The sequence below is a fragment of the Artemia sp. Qi Xiang Cuo genome, chromosome 11 (assembly GCF_049724085.1).
Source record: "Artemia sp. Qi Xiang Cuo chromosome 11, ASM4972408v1, whole genome shotgun sequence".
NCBI lineage: Eukaryota > Metazoa > Arthropoda > Branchiopoda > Anostraca > Artemiidae > Artemia > Artemia sp. Qi Xiang Cuo.
The window spans coordinates 27710235-27731429 of record NC_142804.1 but is presented as its reverse complement, the minus strand read 5'-3'; the positions used below and the strand labels follow the sequence as shown (position 1 = coordinate 27731429).

At 36.4% G+C, this 21195-nt stretch overlaps 1 protein-coding gene across 1 annotated transcript in view; it reads right to left on the bottom strand.

Annotated features, from left to right (window-relative positions):
- The window catches only part of LOC148946830 (uncharacterized), a 126058-nt gene that overhangs the window by 17635 nt on the left and 87228 nt on the right, over window positions 1-21195 (bottom strand). Inside the window, exon 4 of the mRNA XM_089096441.1 lies at window positions 8486-8661. Coding sequence (XP_088952567.1) covers window positions 8486-8661 — 176 coding nt within the window. The remainder of the gene's footprint in view (window positions 1-8485; window positions 8662-21195) is intronic.

The following is a 21195-nucleotide window of genomic DNA, read 5'->3' as shown; positions in this document are numbered from 1 at the left end:
TTTTTTGCTCATTTTTGGTGTAATGGAGTTCTTTACTTTTCTTTGAAAAACTTATTTTGTGGAAAGTTTTTTTTAATTAATATCCGTAAAAAACCAGATTATCTTAGACTCAGACCCTGTGCAAATTAACAAACAGAACTGCTCATCTTAGGTTTAATGTTGCTCTTTAGTTTTCTTTGAAAAGCGTATTTTCGTGGAAAGAATTTTTCTTTTCATTAACTGTGGAATAAAGTCGGGTATTCTGTATCTTTATTATTTAATCTACATGAAAGGTTCAGAAATCGTCCTCTTGGCCAAAAGGACTTCAAATTTTTGCTTAGAACGGAGAGGCTAGTGAGAGGTTCAGAAATCGACCAAATAATTTTGACCTCTGATCAGTTATGAGCTTACTCTCGTTAGTCCTGCTAAAAAAAAGAAGCTAAAATTAGCTTTGTGACACGGGTCCCTGTGTCCCTTATGCTGCAGACAAAACTATAATCTGATTGTTTTTAAACTTTTGATCTTAAGCCGTTGGGCCAAGAGGACCCAAATACACAAAATAAATGTTTTTATCATCCACTAGGAATGAGGCACCACTAGGAATCCACTAGGAATGAGGCACAAAAAAAAATGTAAAAAAAAAACAAAACAAAACATATTTCTTCTGAACGGCTAGGAACTTACAGCCCTGAAGTTTACATCCTTAAGCCTCTGGGCCAAGGGAAGCCCATTACGCAAGAAATCATTTCAAACGTCTATTGTTTCGGCAAAAATGGGGCACAAAAAGGGAACATTTTTTCCCGATGGGCTTAAACCTATATACTTAAGTTGTTTGGCCAAGAGGAGCCAATGGACAAGAAAAATTATGTTTCCCCGAGAATGGGGCTAAAAAAAGTAAAAGAAATAAATTATTCCTGAACGGCTGGAAATTTTCAGTTACAAGCTCCATAGCCGAAATGCCGTTAAAAATCACACAAAATTTAGTCTTTGAACTGGGGTCCTCAAAAACGGGGCCAAGGAACCTTCATTGTAACCTTTTTCTTAATTAGATTCAAGCTTATTTCTGAAAGTCGTTGGGTTAAGAAGATCGCAATGCACAAAACAAATCGGAAAAATATGAGTTCACCTTAAATAGGACCCAGAAATGACAAAACAACCTTTTTTTTCTGAATGGCTGGAAACCAGCAACCGTAAGTCCTCGTAGCCATGGAAACTGTAATGTACAGAAAAGAACTTTTTTGGTGAGGATATGCCCCCCCCCCCCAAAAAAAAGCTCTAAAATGAATTTTTTCCCCTATTGGTTTGGAACTTATACCTTTAAGTCCCTTGACCAAGAGGATATCAAATAATTTAAAAAGAAATGATTTCGCATAAAATAGGGCCCGAAAAGGAGCCAAAAAACGTTCGTTCAGAATAGTTTGAAACGAATAGCTGCAAGATCTCAAGTAATAGGAAATATAGTACTTAACAAAAATAGGGGGGATGGGTACCACATCAAAAAAAAAAATGGCGGCCTAGAGACCCTAAAAATGTGCCAAGATTTTCCTTGGCTGGAGAGCTAATTTTATTCTTCAGTCCCTTAGCCAAGGAGACCAAAATAAACAAAAAGTTAACTTGATTCTCCGTAAAATAAGACTCAAAGAAGGATAAAAGAAAGAAACCTGTTCTTCCGAACAACCTGAAACTTATTTCCATAAGATCTTGCGCCAGGGGGATCAAGATCATAGACAGCGCGATAGCGCTGCCTAAGTAAGGAACGATGTGGGCACAATGTATTTTTTTTTCTCCATACCCGGGCACTTCGTATCGAAGGAGTTGTCGTAGAAACTTCGAAAAGGACTCATTCAATTGGAAATTGGAGTGGCTAGTGCCATTTTTAATAGTCGAAAGTGATTGGCGGGCAACTAGCCCCCCCCCCGCCCATCATTCCCCCGAACATATCCATTCAAAATTTTGAGATAGCCATTTTGTTCAGCGCAGTTGATTTCCATATAGAAAATATCTTTTTGAGGACGACACTCCCCCACAACCCTCGGGGCAAGGGTTTTAAATTATGCCCTGAGGACATATAAGAACGATGTTGGCACTATGTATTATTTATTTCCTTTAGAGCAAGGCACTTCGTATAGAAGAAGTTTTCATAGAAACTTCGAAAAGGGCTGATTCAAATGGAAATTGGAGTGGCTTGTGTCCTTTTTAATAGTCGAAAGTGATTGGAAGGCAACTAACACCCTTTCCACGCCCACCATTTTCCGAAACACATCCAATCAAAACTTTAGGATAGCCATTTTGTTCAGTGTACTTGATTTCAAGATAGAAATTATGCTTTTGAGGAGGACACTCCCCCACAGCCTTCAGGGCAAGGGTTGTAAGTTATGCCCTGGGGGCATACAAGGTTTTTATAGAAAGCGTTGTCGTAGAAACTTCAAAAAAGGCTCATTCAAGTAAAAATTAAAGGGCTAGTGCGCTTTTTAATAGTCAAAAGTGATTGTCGTGCAGTTAGCCCCCCCCCCCCCCACGCCCATCAAACCCTAAACACATCCAATAAACATTTTGAGATAGCTATTTTATTCAACTTAGTTTTTAGCTCTTGAAATTAGGTCTTTGAGGAGGACACTCCCCCCCAATATTCAAAAGTACCTGGAAGGCAACTAAGACCCCTTCCACGCCCACCATTTCCCCTAAAATATCCAATCAAAATTTTTAGATAGCCATTTTGTTCCACGCAGTTGAAAGTTTGAGCAGGACACTTCCCCCACAGTCTTCAGGGCAAGGGTTATAAATTATACCCTGGGGGCATATAAGTTTTTATTGAAATCTTTGTCTTTTTTATTGAAATCAGGTTTCAATAAAATCTTTTTTATTGAAATCAGCCCGTCTCTCAAGCCGATTTATTTCTCAAACGCATCCAGTCAAAATTTTGAGACAACTGTTTTGCTCAGCATAGTAAAACGGTCCAGCAACTATGTCCTTGGGGATATTGGGCTTGTCAACCGCCCACAATTATGCAATTGGCCCATTATGCTACATACCTAAATGATACTTTAAACTAAATCATAAAGCGTTGTGATTGCGTTTGCCAATAAGACACTTCACTTCAGCAATAAATTGAGAAAAAATGGGGGTATTAAGTTGAAGCTTTTGGGGCTACCACTGTTACTACTTCTGCTCTTACAATTTAAACAAACACATAGATTGTAAGTGTATCCAGGTTGTCAAAAAGCATAGATAGAATCCTTTCGGAATGATATTAAGTTTTATTTTTTCAGGTCAACTTGAGGATGTATAAAATTAAATTAAAAAATGTTACGTGTGTCAGGATTGAAAATCGTTGAAAAAGTTTCTTCCAACATACAAATAGCAAGCCAAACTATGGATTCATATAGAAAAAACCCGAAAAGATATAAAATATTTTTTTTTCATGAAAATGAACATGTCAATAAAAAACAAACAGAAATTAATTAAAAAAACTTATTCCACAAAACAAATTTTTCAAAGAAAAGTAACGAGTTCCGTTTAGCAAAAAATGGGCAGAAATGAAGTCAAGTAATCGTCCAAGCATAAAACTTCCACAAATCACTATCAATAAATAAATGAAACTCAAAACAAACAGAAATTAGAGCCGAGTCAAACTCGAAACGAGCAAAAATTCGGGCTGATTATCTCCATGCCTTCTCAAGACCAGAACATAATTTGTACTTTACTGAAAAAAAATACATTTAAACGTTTTCAGTTTTTTTAACTTAAATAAATACAAAAAAAAATTAAGACTTTAAGGAATAAATATCAGTATAGGTATATTAAACTGACAATCCACGGTCATTTTTTTTTCCAGTTAAGCCTAAATTATGTTCTGGCCTTGAGAAGGCATGGGGGTTGTCAACCCTAGTAATGCTAATTTTTGCTCATTTTGAGTTTGACTCAGCTATTAATTCTAATTTCTGTTCGTTTAGAGTTTCACTGGTTCCGGATTTAATTTTAAATTGCATTAAGTCATTTTTACAATTAAATCCTGTGCATAGAATTAAGTGAATAGTCATCGGAGTCCTTATTTGAGGATGTACTATTATTTAAATTTAGTTTAATTTCAATTACTTCACTGACAATTTTTTTTATTCCCCGGGTTACTGTTAATGAGGAGTATTTCGTCAAAAACATGAAATGGCGGGAGTTATCAAGAATGTGATAGCTTAAATCTGAATCAAAATATGCTGAACTACTATCAGAAACTAATATTTGAGTTCTTTGTGTTGCTGTAAATGTTTTTATAACTTCTTATGAGTTCTAAAGATTTAATAATTTTTGCGCCGTAATGGCTATTCAGTGTCTTCAGAAAATTCATCATTATCTTCTTATATTTTGTATACTGGAAAGGCAGTGTGGTCTTTGTCGTTATTTACAGGGGAAAATTCCAAGCTTCAAGAGCTTTCTCCTCCACTATGATGACGGAATATACTTTTGATATCACCTTAGCAATTTTTTAATTAAGCCAAACTCTGCAGAATTAGTTGACTGGACCCTCCTCCCCGGGAATAGAGCCTTTGTAACAACTTTACTTACCAAGATTCAACATTAATTTAACAAAAAATATATGCATACCTGCTAAGTTTTGTTTTGAATAAATGCGGAATTCTTTTTCGTAGATGTGAATTATCATATTGTCAACGTTTTAAGTCAATGTCGCAAATTCGTTGAAAACAATGTACATAAGAAAGTGCTATCTTTTGTAAAAAAAAAAAAAAAAAAAAAAAAAAAAAAAAGAAACTGAGCTGTTAATCCAGCTTGTCGGTTAAAGAAACCCTTGATCTACAGTTAAAACAACAATTCGTTCATTCATTTTCAAACCTGTCCGGAGAAAATAACTGACGGAAGAAATAAATAGAACATGGATGAAAGAAACCGAGCTTTAAATCAGGTGCAATTTTTCGTTTGTTGCCAAAAATTCACGGTCTAAGTCAAGTCCAACAGTCACCTCAAGGTGTTAAAAACTTGTCTGAGGGGGGTGAGGACGTACCGGGGAAAGATGGGAGGCATTGAAAGTATCCCCTAGGAAAAAAAATGCGTCAGTAGATCTGATATTGATCATTGTCTGAGTAAAGGACAAATCAACCTTTGGCGTAAAGGGCGGTTGTTCAGAGGAAAGGGATACCCCTTACATTTGGAGAAATTTTCCTCATTTTAAATTTTAAAGTTTTTGTTTAACTTTTTTTGTGCACTAGCTTAGGAGAAGGAACCATGCTCTCGTGTGTGCCATTCTCAAGTAGCCTCGTCTCGTTGTTCTTCGTTTTGAATCGAATTGCCGACTGGCTAGGATAACGATCGGTCTAATAAAGTGCCATGACAAGTAGCTGTTTCTGGGGAAGCATCTAGGTTCAGGATCAGGGATGAAAAACTTGTACTTTTTAGTGTTTTGATGAAAATATATCACAGGCTTACAATCGTATTATCTGGTTATCTATTTTATTAGACCCAAGTTAGCATAAGTGGACGTTTAAGATGGGAAGTTGCATTTTAAAAGTGTTTCCTTTGTCATATGAAAGATTGCTGCAAACTATGTTGACAATCAAACATATTTCCGGAAAACATTAAGAAAACACAACCAGCAATTGTTGATGAAATTTGGGTGCAACACTGTTGCACAGAAATTGCTGGTGAGTTTTTAGCACTAAACATAAAATCTCTACACCATGAAAAATAGCAAGCATAAATAAAAGTAAAACTAGTTAAAAAAATAAAAAATAAAAGCAGATAACAAATTAAAAACTTTAAATGATCAAACTTTCCCCGAATGTACGGGGGCTCCCGTGCATTTGAAGGGCCGTATTTCACGCCAAAGTTTGATTTATCCTCTACTTTGAGTACGATCAATATCAGGTCTACTGAAAAATCTTTTTCCTTCAACGCCTCCTTTCAACGCCTTCAACGCCTTCAACGCCTTCAAAAAGCTTTCAACGCCTCCTTTCTTTCCCGGATACTTTACCCCACTTCTAGGATAAGTTTTTAACTTATTGAGGTGGGCGTTAAACTGTAGTTGTTTTGAGTTTTTTTTTATAATAAATTAATCTCTCTGTCTTATCTCTGGCCATGGAGGAATAAGAATGTAATCTTGTATTTCGTAATCAAAGATGAACTTTTTGACCGAACTGGCCTGAGATGACGAAGAAAAATATATAAAAGAAAAACAAGAGAAAAGGGATTAGACCAATGTAAAAATAAACAAAACTGACAGATATTTTGAAGGATGCTTGTATGAAAAATCATACAAGTCATAATACACAACGATGAACTGCATCCTGAAGAAAAAAACATAACAGAGCCAAAATGTATAAGTATTGTGCTATACACAAGTCCCAGAACGCCCATATGGGGGCATACCAGAAATTGCTAGCCCCTCACAAATTTTTTTTTCTTCAAGACTTGTTTGTTCAGGGCAGGTGGTTGTTACATAACAGTTTTAGGTGATATTATTGTTTACTTATGTAAATATTTAAAAACCTACGGACCAGGTAGGAAAAATCCCCCAAGGGCCTACTTCAAGCTGTTAGTCAAGTGAGGAGCTTCCAGGTGTAAAAATTTATCATAGTACCCCCTCAAGACTTTTTCTCATTTTCTTCAATACTTTCTTCCTCAAGGCATCTTAAAAGCCGCTAGTCAATTGGGGACCCCCCCCCCCAATGGAAACAAAAGGGCTCCCCGAGGGGGAAGAGTGGTAACCTATTAAAATATCTAACAAGAAAAAATGTTTTTTGATTTCGGAACATTTTATCAATCGATCAATCAATATCTTTATTGCCCAAAAAAACACACAAGGGTTCAATATGGAGTAAATGAAGACAAAAAAGACAAAAAAAATGACAACAAAAAACAAAAGAAAGAAGAACACACTCACAAAAAACTATACTACCGAGAATAGATTCAATATTTCTACTAAAACATAGCAGGATGGAGGCTGTTTATCCTATCAGACCTAGAGAAATAGCGATCGCGACGCTGCTCAGCCACGGTTAGTGGCTCAGTTAACTCGTAGGCTGACACTAGTCTTTTGTTTCTAGCCCATAGGGGTATACACAATAGAAATTTCACGAAACGAAAATATACGAATCTAATGGTCTTTTTTATCAGTTGCCGTAAACATATTCCAAAATGGAGTCAATGTTAGGACATGAGGCACCGCCAAAGCGTTGTAGACACGGGCGAGAACACACCTGCTGTAGCAAGTTTTACAGCAAACTAGCACACCAAGCACTTTTCTAAGTTTCTCACTTATATGAAAGATAAGGAAAGTCCTTGTCGTTTTTACACAATCCTCTATCGGAATACCGAGATACTTAGGCCTAATATAAGCAGATAACTGAACACTCTGATTTCCTTACTGTACGCATCCAACATCGTCAACAGCTTTGCCGAAAGTAAGTACCTCGCTCTTCGAAGCATTAAAATTGAAACCAATTTTGGCATATCACCTACTAAGCACAGAAAAGTTCTCCTCAACAGAAGATACAGTTCTACTTAAATTCAGGATACAGTTCATTCACTTTTAACAGGGAAAGTGAGTCGGCTGAAAGGAAATATTCTTGTAGACACAAAACATCGTTGCAAGACATCAAGCTTTCAATCAGTGGGAGTTTATTGACCACACTGCGATTCAGATTCCACGAAGACACTTTTAGCTTAGAGTCGATCATGGCTTCATCATGAGATTTCTGGCTACGGGGCACTTAACACTGTAGTATGAATGGTCTGTCTGCTTACTGAGAGTAAACTTCAGCGCAGCAGTGCAGGGTTTATCTTTGCCAGTTTAATGGGAAGAGAACGTACTCTTGGTACTGAAAACACCTTATTGGCAAATACCGATACGTGTCTTTTCGGAAGCGCTCATAGCCCAGAGTTATGGGGTTGTCCATTGCTACTTGTAAATCGTCCTTACTTTTAACGACGAGCTTGTATGAGCAAGTTTATTGCATTCTCTCGGCTTTCGTGCAATTCCTAATCATGGAACATATATCGTTCGGCGGGAACATATCTTATAATACCACAGTGAGCGGGAGTCTTCAGCCGAGCATCAGTGTCTGTAGCACTGTTTAGCGCTTCAGCAAGACACTTTGCTGCATCTTTGTCATCTCAAGTATCCCAGGCCATTCTTTGCTAAGAGGCCTCAGGCTCATTAAATGGGTGCAGCAACCACCAGCAGGGTCCTCAAGGTTTTGCTGTATCCGGGTTTGTTGCATTTGCACTCAAAGTCGCACTAGCCTTATTTTGTGCCGATCTGAAGAAGCTTATGTGGTTAATAAGATTGTCATCAGTAGAATGAAGCTCATTGACCATGCGAGTCAGTGTGGCTGTAACTTCCCCTGATAGTATGGGTACCTCGTCAGGCTCATAGATGACAAACATGGGGAGGACTACTCTCTTCTCGTCACAAGTCCGAACGGCTCTTATCAGATCGGCAACCATGTCCTGGGGCTTCCCACGATCTGTAGAATGAGTAGACATAGCGGCTAACTACCATAATTCATCCTTTGCCTTAGTCAGTCTATCAGCTTTGAAATACTGTACTGCCTTCGCCACTATTTCATCATACTTGTTACCCGCTTTGATTGCTCGGAAGACAAAGTTCAAAACCGGGCTATAAACCAAGTCTGGCTTCACACCGCTCATTTCCCTTTCGGAATGAAATGGTCTCTGATGCAGTAAGCAAAATAAGTGGGCGGTCAGATTCAGATGCAAAATCACAGAGCGTAGTCCAATCAGAGAGGCAGGGGGTGGAGCAAATAGTCATCAGAGAATACTGAAATCACCCAGGAACAAGGGAAGTATAAGTACCTCACCTTTTCCCCGCAATTTTCGGGTAACTGAATACCAGCGGATACAATACGGAGCTTCCGTGGGGCTCCTTCCCTTCTTCTGCTTGTTCCAAGTAAAAAACCAGCACCTTAGTGATATGGGCTCAAAGATGGCGTTATATGAAATTGGCGTTATAGATTGCGCCTCAGAAAAGATAGCGCTGGAGAGAATGCCAAGAGAGTAAGACCTATTCTAGGAATTGGAGAAGATCTCTCAATTTAACTTAACTATAAATCTATCAATTAGAGGGTACAAATCAATATGATAACAACCTCAAAGTAGTGCAATAGCTTTATCCCATTAACAGCAAACAAGAAAACTAATTTTTTTTAAATTTAAATTGAATAGTAACAATCTCACTCTTTTTTCACATCAGGACGTTATCCAAGACATTTTTCAAGACATTTTTCAGTACGTTTTTCAAGACGTTTCAAGATGTTTCAAGACGTTTTTTTAAGACTTTTTTTATTCACGACGGTGGTCAAATTTTTACATACAGAAATTCAAAGGACCTTATCAATGACGTCTGTTTTCCACGGGGATCGTACGCTGGAAATTGAACCGAATCACGCTAACCCTTAAGATTGTAATAGCATGAACACAAGCACAGAGATATTAGGTACAAGCATGCATCAGAATGACGGCAAAGCTTGGTTTTTCAAATGTATTTATCGATCTAAATTATGAAACAAGCTAGCATGGGAATTTCTGAGGGAATGTTAACAGATTATATTCTCCTGTGATAATTAAAGAGATAAGGAAATTTAAAGTCCATTATTATTAATTGTTTGAACGCAATCTAGACAAGGACACTTTTTTTTGTAAATGTACTATGATTATGCGTGAAACCTGTCAACGATTATTTTTAAAGTGATAACGTAAAAATACGTTTTTACGAATAAAATAACGTTTAATTCGGTATTTTTATTGTATTACGAACGAAAAACCTGATTCGAATTTTCTGTGGGAATACCTCTTTAAAGCAAATGATGAAACCATCGGCTGAGAAAACAAGAAATGAATTACGGTTCATGGACCATGACTGTTCTTGGCACGTAGCACTCTGTGGCCCGTGTGACTCCTGGCCCCATAGCCCTTCTTACTCCTTGCAAAAAATCGGAATTCAAAGTGAAAAGCCCCACTAAAAGCTACTTTTTTAAATTTTCATGAAGACAGTCCTGTTTTTACCCAGGATTAGGCCGCCTTGATTGCCTGACAAATATTTTAATCCTAGAAACGTGTTTTACTTAGTATTTTCTATAAATTTATGGCAGAAAAAATATCGAAATTCAGAGTGAAAAGTCCTAATTAGAACTACTTTTTTTGAATTTTCATGGAGACAGCCCATTTTTAACCAAGGCTAGGCCACAAGACTGAATCAGTAGTTCAAACGCGGACAGTTATCGAGAACCGGCATAAATTGATAAACCTCTGTTGGAAAACCAATTTCACATCCCATATATTGAAATAGCACAATATAAAGTTTAACAAAATTCCTATAGTGTATGTTCTGACAAAAAATAACCGTATAAACTAAAATTGATCGCATACACTGAAACAAAATCCCAATAACATTTCTTCTGACAAAAAATAACCATATAAACTAAAATTGACCATTTAAACGTAAACAGAAGTCCACAATATCGTTTCTTCCGACCAAAAATAACCGTATTAACTAAAATAGACCGTATAAACTTTACACAAAAATTCTCAATAACGTTTGTTCCGAAACAAAATAACCGTGTAAACTGATAAACTAAAAGTAACCATATAAACTTAAAAGAAAATTTCCAATAGCGTTTCTTCCGACAAAAAATAACCGTATAAACTAAAATTGACCGTATGAACTTAAACACAAATTCTAAATAACGTTTCTTCTGAAGAAAAATAACCGTATAAACTAAAATTGACGATTTAAACTTAAGCAAAATTTTCCAATATTGTTTGTTCCGACAAAAAATAACCGTATAAGCCGTATAAAATAAAATTGATAGTATAAACTTAAACAAAATTCCCAATAACGATTTTTCCAACAAAAAATAATCGTATAGGCACACAGAGAGACAGACGCACACACAAACACACAGAGACACACATGCACAGACAGACCATCGATTGTCTCTGGTACACTAAATTGTGTCTCGTATAATTTCCGATTGGCAATAAGATATCTTAATAGCCTCCAAATATTGTAAACACTGTAAGAACCTTGTATAAGCGTACAGAAATGACAGAAGATTGTCTCTGGAACACCAAAGTGTGTCTCGTACATGTTCAGATTGGCAATTAAGATATATTAATAACCTGCATAATATTGCAATGATTGTAAAGGCCAAAATAAGCAGAAAGAAATGTCAAAAGATTGTTTATGCCACATTAAATTGTGTCCCGTATGAATTCAGATTGACAATAATATATCTTACTAGCCTCCAAAATACTGCACTCACTGTAAAAGCCTGAATAAGCACACGGAAATGACAAAAAAGTATTTGTGATACACCAAATTGTGTCTCGTACAATGTCATATTGGCACTTAGATGTCCTAATAACCTCCAAATATTGCAATCAATATAAAACCAAGAATAAGCACACAGAAATTACAAAATATTGTATGTGGTATCACTGTACTATCACTGTAGAAACACTGTACAAGCCTGAATAAGTACACAGAAATGTCAAAATATTGTTTCTGGTACACCAAATTGTGTCCCGTATAATTTCAGATTAGCAATGAGATACCTTAATAGTTTGTAAATATTGCAATCACTATAGAAACTTGAATAATATCACAGAAATGACAAAAGAAGGTCTCTGGTACACCAAATTGTGTCTCATCTAGTTTCAGATTGGAAAGGAGATATCGTAATAGCCTCCAAACTATTGAAATCACTATGAAAGCGTGAATAAGCACACAGAAATGAAAAAAAATTGTCTGTGGTATACCAAATTGTGTCCTGTATAATTTCAGATTGGCAATGAGATGTCGTGATAACCTCCAAAATACTGCAATCACTGTATAAGCTTGAATAACCTAAGCTCACAAAAATAATAAAAAGATTGTCTCTGGTACACCAAATTGTATCTCGTGTAATTTCAGATTGGAAAGAAGATATCTTAATAGCCTCCAAAATATTGCAATCACTGTAAAAGGCAGAATAAGCACACAGAAACGAAAAAAGATTGTTTCTGCTACACCAAATTGTGATCCATATAATTTCAGATCGACAATGAGATATCTTAACAACCTCCAAAATATTGCAATCACTATAAAAACCTCAATAACCACACATAAATGCCAAAATATTGTCTCTGATAAACCAAATTGTGTCCGTATCATTTCAGAATGGCGATGAGAAATCTGAACAACCTCCGAAATAATGCAATCACTCTAAAATACTGAATAAACATACAGAAATGACAAAAGGTTGTCTCTGGTACACCAAACTCTGTCTCGTATAATTTCAGATTGGCAGTGAAATACCTTAATAGCCTCCAAAATACTACAATCACTATAAAACCCTGAATAACCACACAGAAATGTGTGCGTGTGCCTGTGTGTGTGTCTATGTGCCTGGGTTGCAAAAGAACGAACCAGCGATAGAGTAGCCTACCACGGGGGCAGCTGCATAAAAAAAAATCCTGTAACCGGGTTAACTCGGAGCGGAATTGGAATAATTGGAGCCGTGGAATAGAGGGGGGGGGCAGGAGTGGCAGAACTGGAACTTGTTGAACCGGAACCTGTTGAACCAGAACTAGAATCGTTGGAATCGGGGGCAGAAGTGAAACCGGGGTCGGAGCCAGCAGAATTAGAACTGGCCTTTTCCCATCTGCTCAGTTTTTTTTTTAGTTTATGTGGTTATTTTTTTTCAGATAATAGGGGTCAAAGGGACCATGAGCCGGGGACCATTAAAAAACAGGACGTCCTCACTTGGGGTGAAAAGATGCTATACGAAAAGATTAGAGGAAAACAGGAACAGTTTATACGGTCAATTTTAGTTTATACGATTTAAACGGGTGTTTTTTGTTGGAAAAAAGTAGTATTGTATTAATACGACCTGCGGGAGCCCTAATCCACCCTTCATACAGGAGCCCTATTTAAACAAGAGCCCTATCCCAGGATCCCAAGAAGACACATCTGGTCTTATCATACTTCCGCTTTGATAAGGAATTCTCGAAAACATTATTATCTGAATTTCGTTTTACAAGTATGTTGTTGAATAATAGAAGTTAGTTGTAGGTGACATTGTGTCTTAAAAACAAAGTTTTGATATGGATTCTAATAAACAATCGGATGAGTTTTTTTGTACTCTAATGGTTTCGAACCTATTATTTATTATTGACTATTCATAATTTATTATGACTATAATAGGGCAGGCATCGGTATTGTAAAGTAATGGCCCTGCGATTTCATTAGATGAAGAGAGCGCTACTCTTTTTTTCCTTAGTGGTTTAAGATCATGAAGAAGGTATAACGGCGATTCCCCCAATCCTACCATCTACATAACTAAAATCATAGATGGAGCTCTTATTAACCAACGTCATGTATGACAACATGTTTTCCTTTCCGACGACACATTTTTTAGCTTCTAAGCAGTTTCCCATTGATTTTATGAAATTCGTGTTTCATGTAAGGATCGAATATGAGACTCAAGATTTCCTATGGTAAAAGAACGACACGTTATTCAACTGAGCCGACTAGTCATTGGCGATATCATGTCCTTAGAAATATACTTTAAGGCAATCGATGTAATGTTTCCGGGACATTGATCAACCGGTGTTAAGCGTCGCTATATCGTAATAAGTTATTTGCTTAATCAATTTCTCAATTGGATATATGGTAAGTGTTATCAATGGTCTGTTTCCAGGCACCTTTTTTGGTATCCTCCCGAGAATATACCTACCATGGTGATTTGAGATGCATGATGGACAGATATATTCCTTTTAAGGTTAATGAAACATGTTTCAATGTCCAAAACTTGCAAAACGTCCGACCACAACCATTGAATTTATATTGTCACTATGTTTCTCAAAACTAAAAGCTAAGTTCCTCAAAATGATCTACATTTCTAAGGATATCAGATGCATTTTGACCATGAAGATCATTGGTTCTCGGAACTAAAAGCTAAGCTCCACAAAATGATCTAACATTAATAAACATATCAGATGCATTTAGACAATATACATCCTTGTTTCTCAAAACTAAACAGCCAAGTTCTTCGAAAGGATCTAACATTGCTAAGGTTATCAGTTGCATTTTGACCGAGATTTGATGAGATTGGTTTTTCAACTGAGATTTATCAATTTATGCCAGTCCTCCAAAACTCTCCACGCTTAAACGATTGGTTAAGTCTTGTGTTCTAGTTTTGGTTAAAAAGGTCTGTTTCCATGAAAAATTCAAAAAAGTAGCTCTTATTAAGACTTTTGACTCTGAATTTTGATTCATTTTTGCAAAACAATCTATAGAAAATACTAAGTAAAACACGTTTATATTATTAAAATATGAGCCAGGCAATCAGAGAGGCCTATTCCTGGTTAAAAAAGAGCTCTCTTCATGAAAAGTTAAAAAAGTAGCTATTATTGGAACTTTTCACTCTGAATTCCGATTTTTTGGCAAGGGGTAATATGGGCCATGGGGCCGGGAGTCGTGAGGGCCATAGAGTGTCACGTGCCAAGAATAGCCATGATCCATGGACGGTAATTCATTTCTTGTTATCTCATCCAATGGTTTCATCATTTGCTTCAAAGGAGTATTCCCACTGAAAACTAGAATCAGGTCTTACGATCGCAATAAATAAAAAATTACGAAATAAATGCTCATCTTACCTTAGCACTTTAAAAGCAATCGTTCACAGATTTCACGAACAATCGTAGCACACTTACAAATAAGCCGTGTGCTTGTTTAGGTTGTGTCGAACAATTACCAAAAATAGATTTTAAATTTCCTTATCCCTTTAATTACCGTATATGGAGTATCACCTGTTAGCATTCCCTCATGAATTCCCATGCTAGCTTGCTTCTTAATTTAGTTCGATAGATTCATTTGAAAAACCATCCCTTGCAGCTGTTCTTATAAATGCTTTACACCTAATATCTCTATGCATGTGTTCATACGATTACAATGTTTTTTTTTTTTTTTTTTTTTTGAAAAATTGTGTGTCTGACTGTTTGTTTACCTGTCCCTGCGTCTGTCTTTGTGTGTCTTACTTTGTGTGTTTTGGGTGTTTTGTCTCAATCTCTCTCTCTCTCTCTCTTTCTCTCTGTTTCTCTCTCTATCTCTCTCTCTCTCTCTCTGTCTCTCTCTCTCTGTCTCTCTCTGTCTCTGTCTCTCTCTGTCTCTGCTCTGTCTCTCTCTCTCTCTCTGTCTCTCTCTCTCTCTCTCTCTCTCTCTCTCTCTCTCTCTCTCTCTCTCTCTCTCTCTCTCTCTCTCTCTCTCTCTCTCTCTGTCTCTCTCTCTCTCTCTCTCTCTCTCTCTCTCTCTCTCTCTCTCTGTACCTGTGTGTCTGGCCATCAGTTTATCTGTTTCTGTGCCTATTTTTGTGTGTTTGCGTGTCTGACTCTGTGTGTTTGAGTTTGTGTTTTTATCTCTCTCTGTTTATCTCTATCGCTCTCTCTCTTTTTCAGTACCTGTGTGTCTGACCGTCTGTCCCTGTTTTTGTCTTTGTGGGTCTGACTCTGTGTTTATATATATATATATATATATATATATATATATATATATATATATATATATATATATATATATATATATATATATATATATATATATATATATATATATATATATATATATACATATACTATATACATATATATATATATATATATATATATATATATATATATATATATATATATATATATATATATATATATATATATATATATATATATATATATATATATATATATATATATATATATATATATGAGTAGTAACCTATCTAGTACTTTGAACCGTGCTTTTGAACCGTGCTTTTGAACCGTGCTTTTCAAGCGTACATTCACGCCTACAAGGAATTACACTCGTTATATTTTGGGTAGATTATGTTCCATCCTGTGTATTGCCGCCTTTACATTCCATGGCACCTTTCCAGTGCATGTACCTATGGATCTGGTTTGGTGGGTATAATCTATTCCATGGCACCTTTCCAGTGCATGTACCTATGGATCTGGTTTGGTGGGTACAATCTGGTTTGGTGGGTATAGTCTAGTTTAGTTTGTCAAAGAAAGTGAGTATTTGACATTTTCGCAAAAAGGGATAAGGAATTCGCAAATTGGACTCTATGAACGATATTAATTAAGGTTTTGAATAATAGGAGTGTGAATGATTCTAATTAGTGATTGTATGATGGTGGAGAAAAAAAAAGGATTAAACTGATTAACAGTTAAGGTAACCCCGAAGGGGTTGTTAACTCAGGTAATTTGTCATAAATTTGAAACAACATCAGTCTATGAAAATGACTAACGACGATAGAATGACATTGTGAGTTGACCTAGCTTTACCTCTCCGATGTGTCAATTTTGGAGGGAAAATCAAAAATACTCAGAATCGAAAATAAATGGGATCTGCCTCGAGGGGAAGGCTCAGAGGCCCTTCATTCCCCCATTTCTGAGGGCAGAGGAGGGGGAGGGGGAGGGGAGGGTCAATTTTGGAGGGAAAACCAAAAATACTCAGAATCGAAAATAAACGGGATCTGCCTCAAGGGCAAGGCTCAGAGGCCCTTCGTTCACCCATTTCTGAGGGCAGGGGAGGGGGGTGTCAATTTTGGAGGGAAAACCAAAAATGCTCAGAATCGAAAAGAAATGGGATCTGCCTCAAGGCCAAGGCTGAGAGGCCCTTCGTTCCCCAATTTCTGAGGGCAGGGGAGGGGGGCGGGTCAATTTTGGAGGCAAAACCAAAAATGCTCAGAATTGAAAATAAAGGGGATCTGCCTCAAGGGCAAGGCTCAGAGGCCCCTCCTTCCTCAATTTCTGAGGGCAGGGTAGAGGGGGAGTCAATTTTGGAGGGAAAACCAAAAATGCTCAGAATCGAAAATAAAGGGGATCTACCTCAAGGGGAAGGCTCAGAGGCCCCTCCGTCCTCCATTTCTTAGGGCAGGGGCGAGGGGGAGTCAATTTTGGAGGGAAAACCAAAAACGCTCAGAATTGAAAATAAAGGGATCTGCCTCAAGGGCAAGGCTCAGAGGCCCCTCCTTCCTCCATTTCTGAGGGCAGGGGGAGGGGGAGTTAATTTTGGAGGGAAAACCAAAAATACTCAGAATAGAAAATAAACGGGATCTGCCTCAAGGGGAAGGCTCAGAGGCCCCTCCTTCCTCCATTTCTTAGGGCAGGAGAGAGGGGGAGTCAATTTTGGAGGGAAAACCAAAAAGACTCAGAATCGAAAATCAACGGGATCTGCCTCAAGGGGAAGGCTCAGAGGCCCTTCGTTCACCCATTTCTGAGGGCCGGGGAGAGGGGAGGGTCAATTTTGGAAGGGAAAACCAAAAATACTCAGAAAGTTCATTTTGAATTTCCTTCATTGAAATGCAAGAGTTGGAATATTTCAGTAGTGTTTTGTTGTGCTTTACCTCATAGGCACATAGGCACATTCATAGGTACATTCTCTTAATTTTTCAAAGTTCATTTTGAATTTCTTTCGTTGAAATGCAAGAGTTGGAATATTTCAGTAGTGACTTGTTGTGCTTTACCTTGTCACAGCTTAATTCTCATGATTTTTCGAAGTTCATTTTGAATTTCTGTCGTGAAATGCAAGAGTTGGAATATTTCAGTAGTGACTTGTTGTGCTTTACCTTGTCACAGTTACATTCTCTTGATTTTTCGAAGTTCATATTGAATTTATCTCTTAAAATGCAAGAATTGGAATATTTCAGTAGTGTTTTGTTGTGATTTACCTTGTCACAGTTACATTCTGTTGATTTTCATAGTTCATTTTGAATTTCTTTCATTGAAATGCAAGAGTTGGAATATTTCAGTAGTGTTTTGTTGTGCTTTACCTTGTCACACTTGCATTCTCTTAATTTTTCAAAGTTCATTTTGAATTTCTTTCGCGAAATACAAGAATTGGAATATTTCAGTAGTGTTTTGTCGTGGTTTTCACTGTAACAGCTAAATTCTCATGATTTTTCAAAGTTTATTTCGAATTTCTGTCGTTAAATGCAAGAGTTGGAATATTTCAGTAGTGAGTTGTTGTGCTTTACCTTGTTACAGTTACATTCTTTTGATTTTTCGAAGTTCATTTTGAATTTCTGTCGTGAAATGCAAGAGTTGAAATATTTCAGTAGTGTTTTGTTGTGCTTTACCTTGTCACAATTACATTCTATTGATTTTCATAGTTCATTTTGAATTTCTTTCATTAAAATGCAAGAGTTGAAATATTTCAATAGTGTTTTGTTGTGCTTTACCTTGTCACAGTTACATTCTCTTAATTTTTCAAAGTTCATTTTGAATTTCTTTCGTGAAATACAAGAATTGGAATATTTCAGTAGTGTCTTGTTGTGGTTTACCTTATCACAGCTACATTCTCATGATTTTTCAAAGTTCATTTTGAATTTCTGTCATGAAATGCGAGAGTTGGAATATTTCAGTAGTGACTTGTTGTGCTTTACCTTGTCACAGTTACATTCTCATGATTTTTCGAAGTTCAATTTAAATTTCTGTCGTAAAATGCAAGAGTTAGAATATTTCAGTAGTGACTTGTTGTGCTTTACCTTGTCACAGTTACATTCTATTGATTTTTCGAAGTTCATTTTGAATTTCTCTCGTAAAATGCAAGAGTTGGAATATTTCAGTAGTGTCTTGTTGTGGTTTACCTTGTCACAGTTACATTCTGTTAATTTTCATAGTTCATTTTGAATTTCTTTCACTGACATGCAAGAGTTGGAATATTTCAGTAGTGTTTTGCTGTGTTTTACCTTGTCGCAGTTACATTCTCTTGATTATTAGAAGTTTATTTTGAATTTTTGTATTGAAATGCCAGAATTTGACTATTTCTGTAGTGATTTGTCGTGTTTTACCTTGTCACAGTTACTTTATATTGATTTTAATATTTCATTTTTAATTTATTTCAATGAAATGCAAGAGTTGGAATATTCCTGTAGTGTTTTTGTTTTGATTTACCTTGTCACAGTTACATTCTCTTAATTTTTAAAAGTTTATTTTGAATTTATTTCGTGAAATGCAAGATTTGGAATATTTAAGCAGTGTCTTGTCGTGGTTTACCTTGTCACAGTTACATTCTCTTGATTTTTCGAAGTTCATTTTGAATTTCTGTCATGAAATGCAAGAGTTGGAATATTTCAGTAGTGACTTGTTGTGCTTTACCTTGTCACAGTTACGTTCTCTTGATTTTTTGAAGTTCATTTGAATTTCTGTCGTGAAATGCAAGAGTTGAAATATTTCAGTAGTGACTTGTTGTGCTTTATCTTCTCACAGTTACATTCTCTTGATTTTTCGAAGTTCATTTTGAATTTCTCTCGTAAAACGCAAGAGTTGGAATATTTCAGTAGTGTTTTGTTGTGCTTTACTTTGTCAGAGTTACATTCTGTTGATTTTCAAAGTTCATTTTGAATTTCTTTCATTGAAATGCAAGAGTTGGAATATTTCAGTAGTGTTTTGTTGTGCTTTACCTTGTCACAGTTACATTCTCTTAATTTTTCAAAGTTCATTTTGAATTTCTTTCCCGAAGTGCAAGAATTGGAATATTTCAGTAGTGTCTTATCGTGGTTTACCTTGTCACAGCTACATTCTCATGATTTTTCAAAGTTCATTTTGGATTTCTTTCGTGAAATGCAAGAATTGGAATATTTCAGTAGTGACTTGTTGTGCTTTACCTTGTCGCAGTTACATTCTCTTGATTTTTTGAAGTTCATTTTGAATTTCTGTCGTGAAATGCAAGAGTTGGAATATTTCAGTAGTGTTTTGTTGTGCATTACCTTGTCACAGATACATTTTGTTGATTTTCATAGTTCTTTTTGGATTTCTTTAATTGCAATGCAAGAGTTGGAATATTTCAGTAGTGACTTGTTGTGCTTTACCTTGTCATAGTTACATTCTCATGATTTTTCAAAGTTCATTTTGAATTTCTTTCGTGAAATGCAAGAATTGGAATATTTCAGTAGTGTCTTGTCGTGGTTTATCTTGTCACAGCTACATTCTGATGATTTTCATAGTTCATTTTGAATTTCTTTCATTGAAATGCAAGAGTTGGAATATTTCAGTAGTGGCTTGTTGTGCTTTACCTTGTCACAGTTACATTCTCTTGATTTTTTGAAGTTCATTTTGAATTTCTGTCGTGAAATGCAAGAGTTGGAATATTTCAGTAGTGTTTTGTTGTGATTTACCTTGTCACAGTTGCATTCTGTTGATTTTCATAGTTCATTTTGGATTTCTTTCATTGAAATGCAAGAGTTGGAATATTTCAGTAGTGACTTGTTGTGCTTTACCTTGTCACAGTTACATTCTCATGATTTTTTGAAGTTCATTTTGAATTTCTTTAGTGAAATGCAAGAGTTCGAATATTTCAGTAATGTTTTGTTTTGCTTTACCTTTTCACAGTTATATTTTGTTGATTTTCATAGTTCATTTTGAATTTTATTCATTGAAAAGCAAGAGTTGGAATATTTCAGTAGTGTTTTGTTGTGCTTTACCTTATCACAGTTACATTCTCTTGATTTTTCGAATTTCGTTTTGAATTTGTGTCGTGAAATGCAAGAGTTAGAATATTTCAGTAGTGACTTGTTGTGCTTTACCTTGTCACAGTTACATTCTCTTGATTTTTTGAAGTTCATTTTGATTTTCTATCGTGAAATGCAAGAATTGGAAAATTGGGGTCTTAGTCCACCACCCTGAATGTTGGAAATCCACTAGCTCAGTATTGGGGTCCCAGTCCACCAGCCTGAATGGTGAAAATTCACTAGCTCAGAATTGGGGTTTTAGTCCACCAGCCTGAACGGTGGAAATTCACTAGCTCAGAATTGGGGTCTTAGTCCACCAGCCTGAATGGTTGAAATTCACTAGCTCAGAATTGGGATCTTAGTCAGTGTTCAGATTGGAGCGTTGGGGTCCGACTATCTGGGTTTTATTTGTCAAGGCAGGTGCCCACCTCACCTGCCCAGAGTCTCAGGCAAGAAATTGGGGTGGAAATTGGCTCAGATTTTCTAAACTGAGCTGAGACAATGAATAGATACTATTGGGAAAGTGATTGGAGACGCTGAGCATCCGTGAACAAGTGCTAAATTGAGAGAGTAATTTGAGACAATATTTGGGGGCGTCCACCCGCCCAGAGTCTCCAGCAGATGACCCAAAAATTTAAAAAACACACAGAGACGACAGACACAAAGAGACGAATCACACACAGAGAGGACAAACACACAG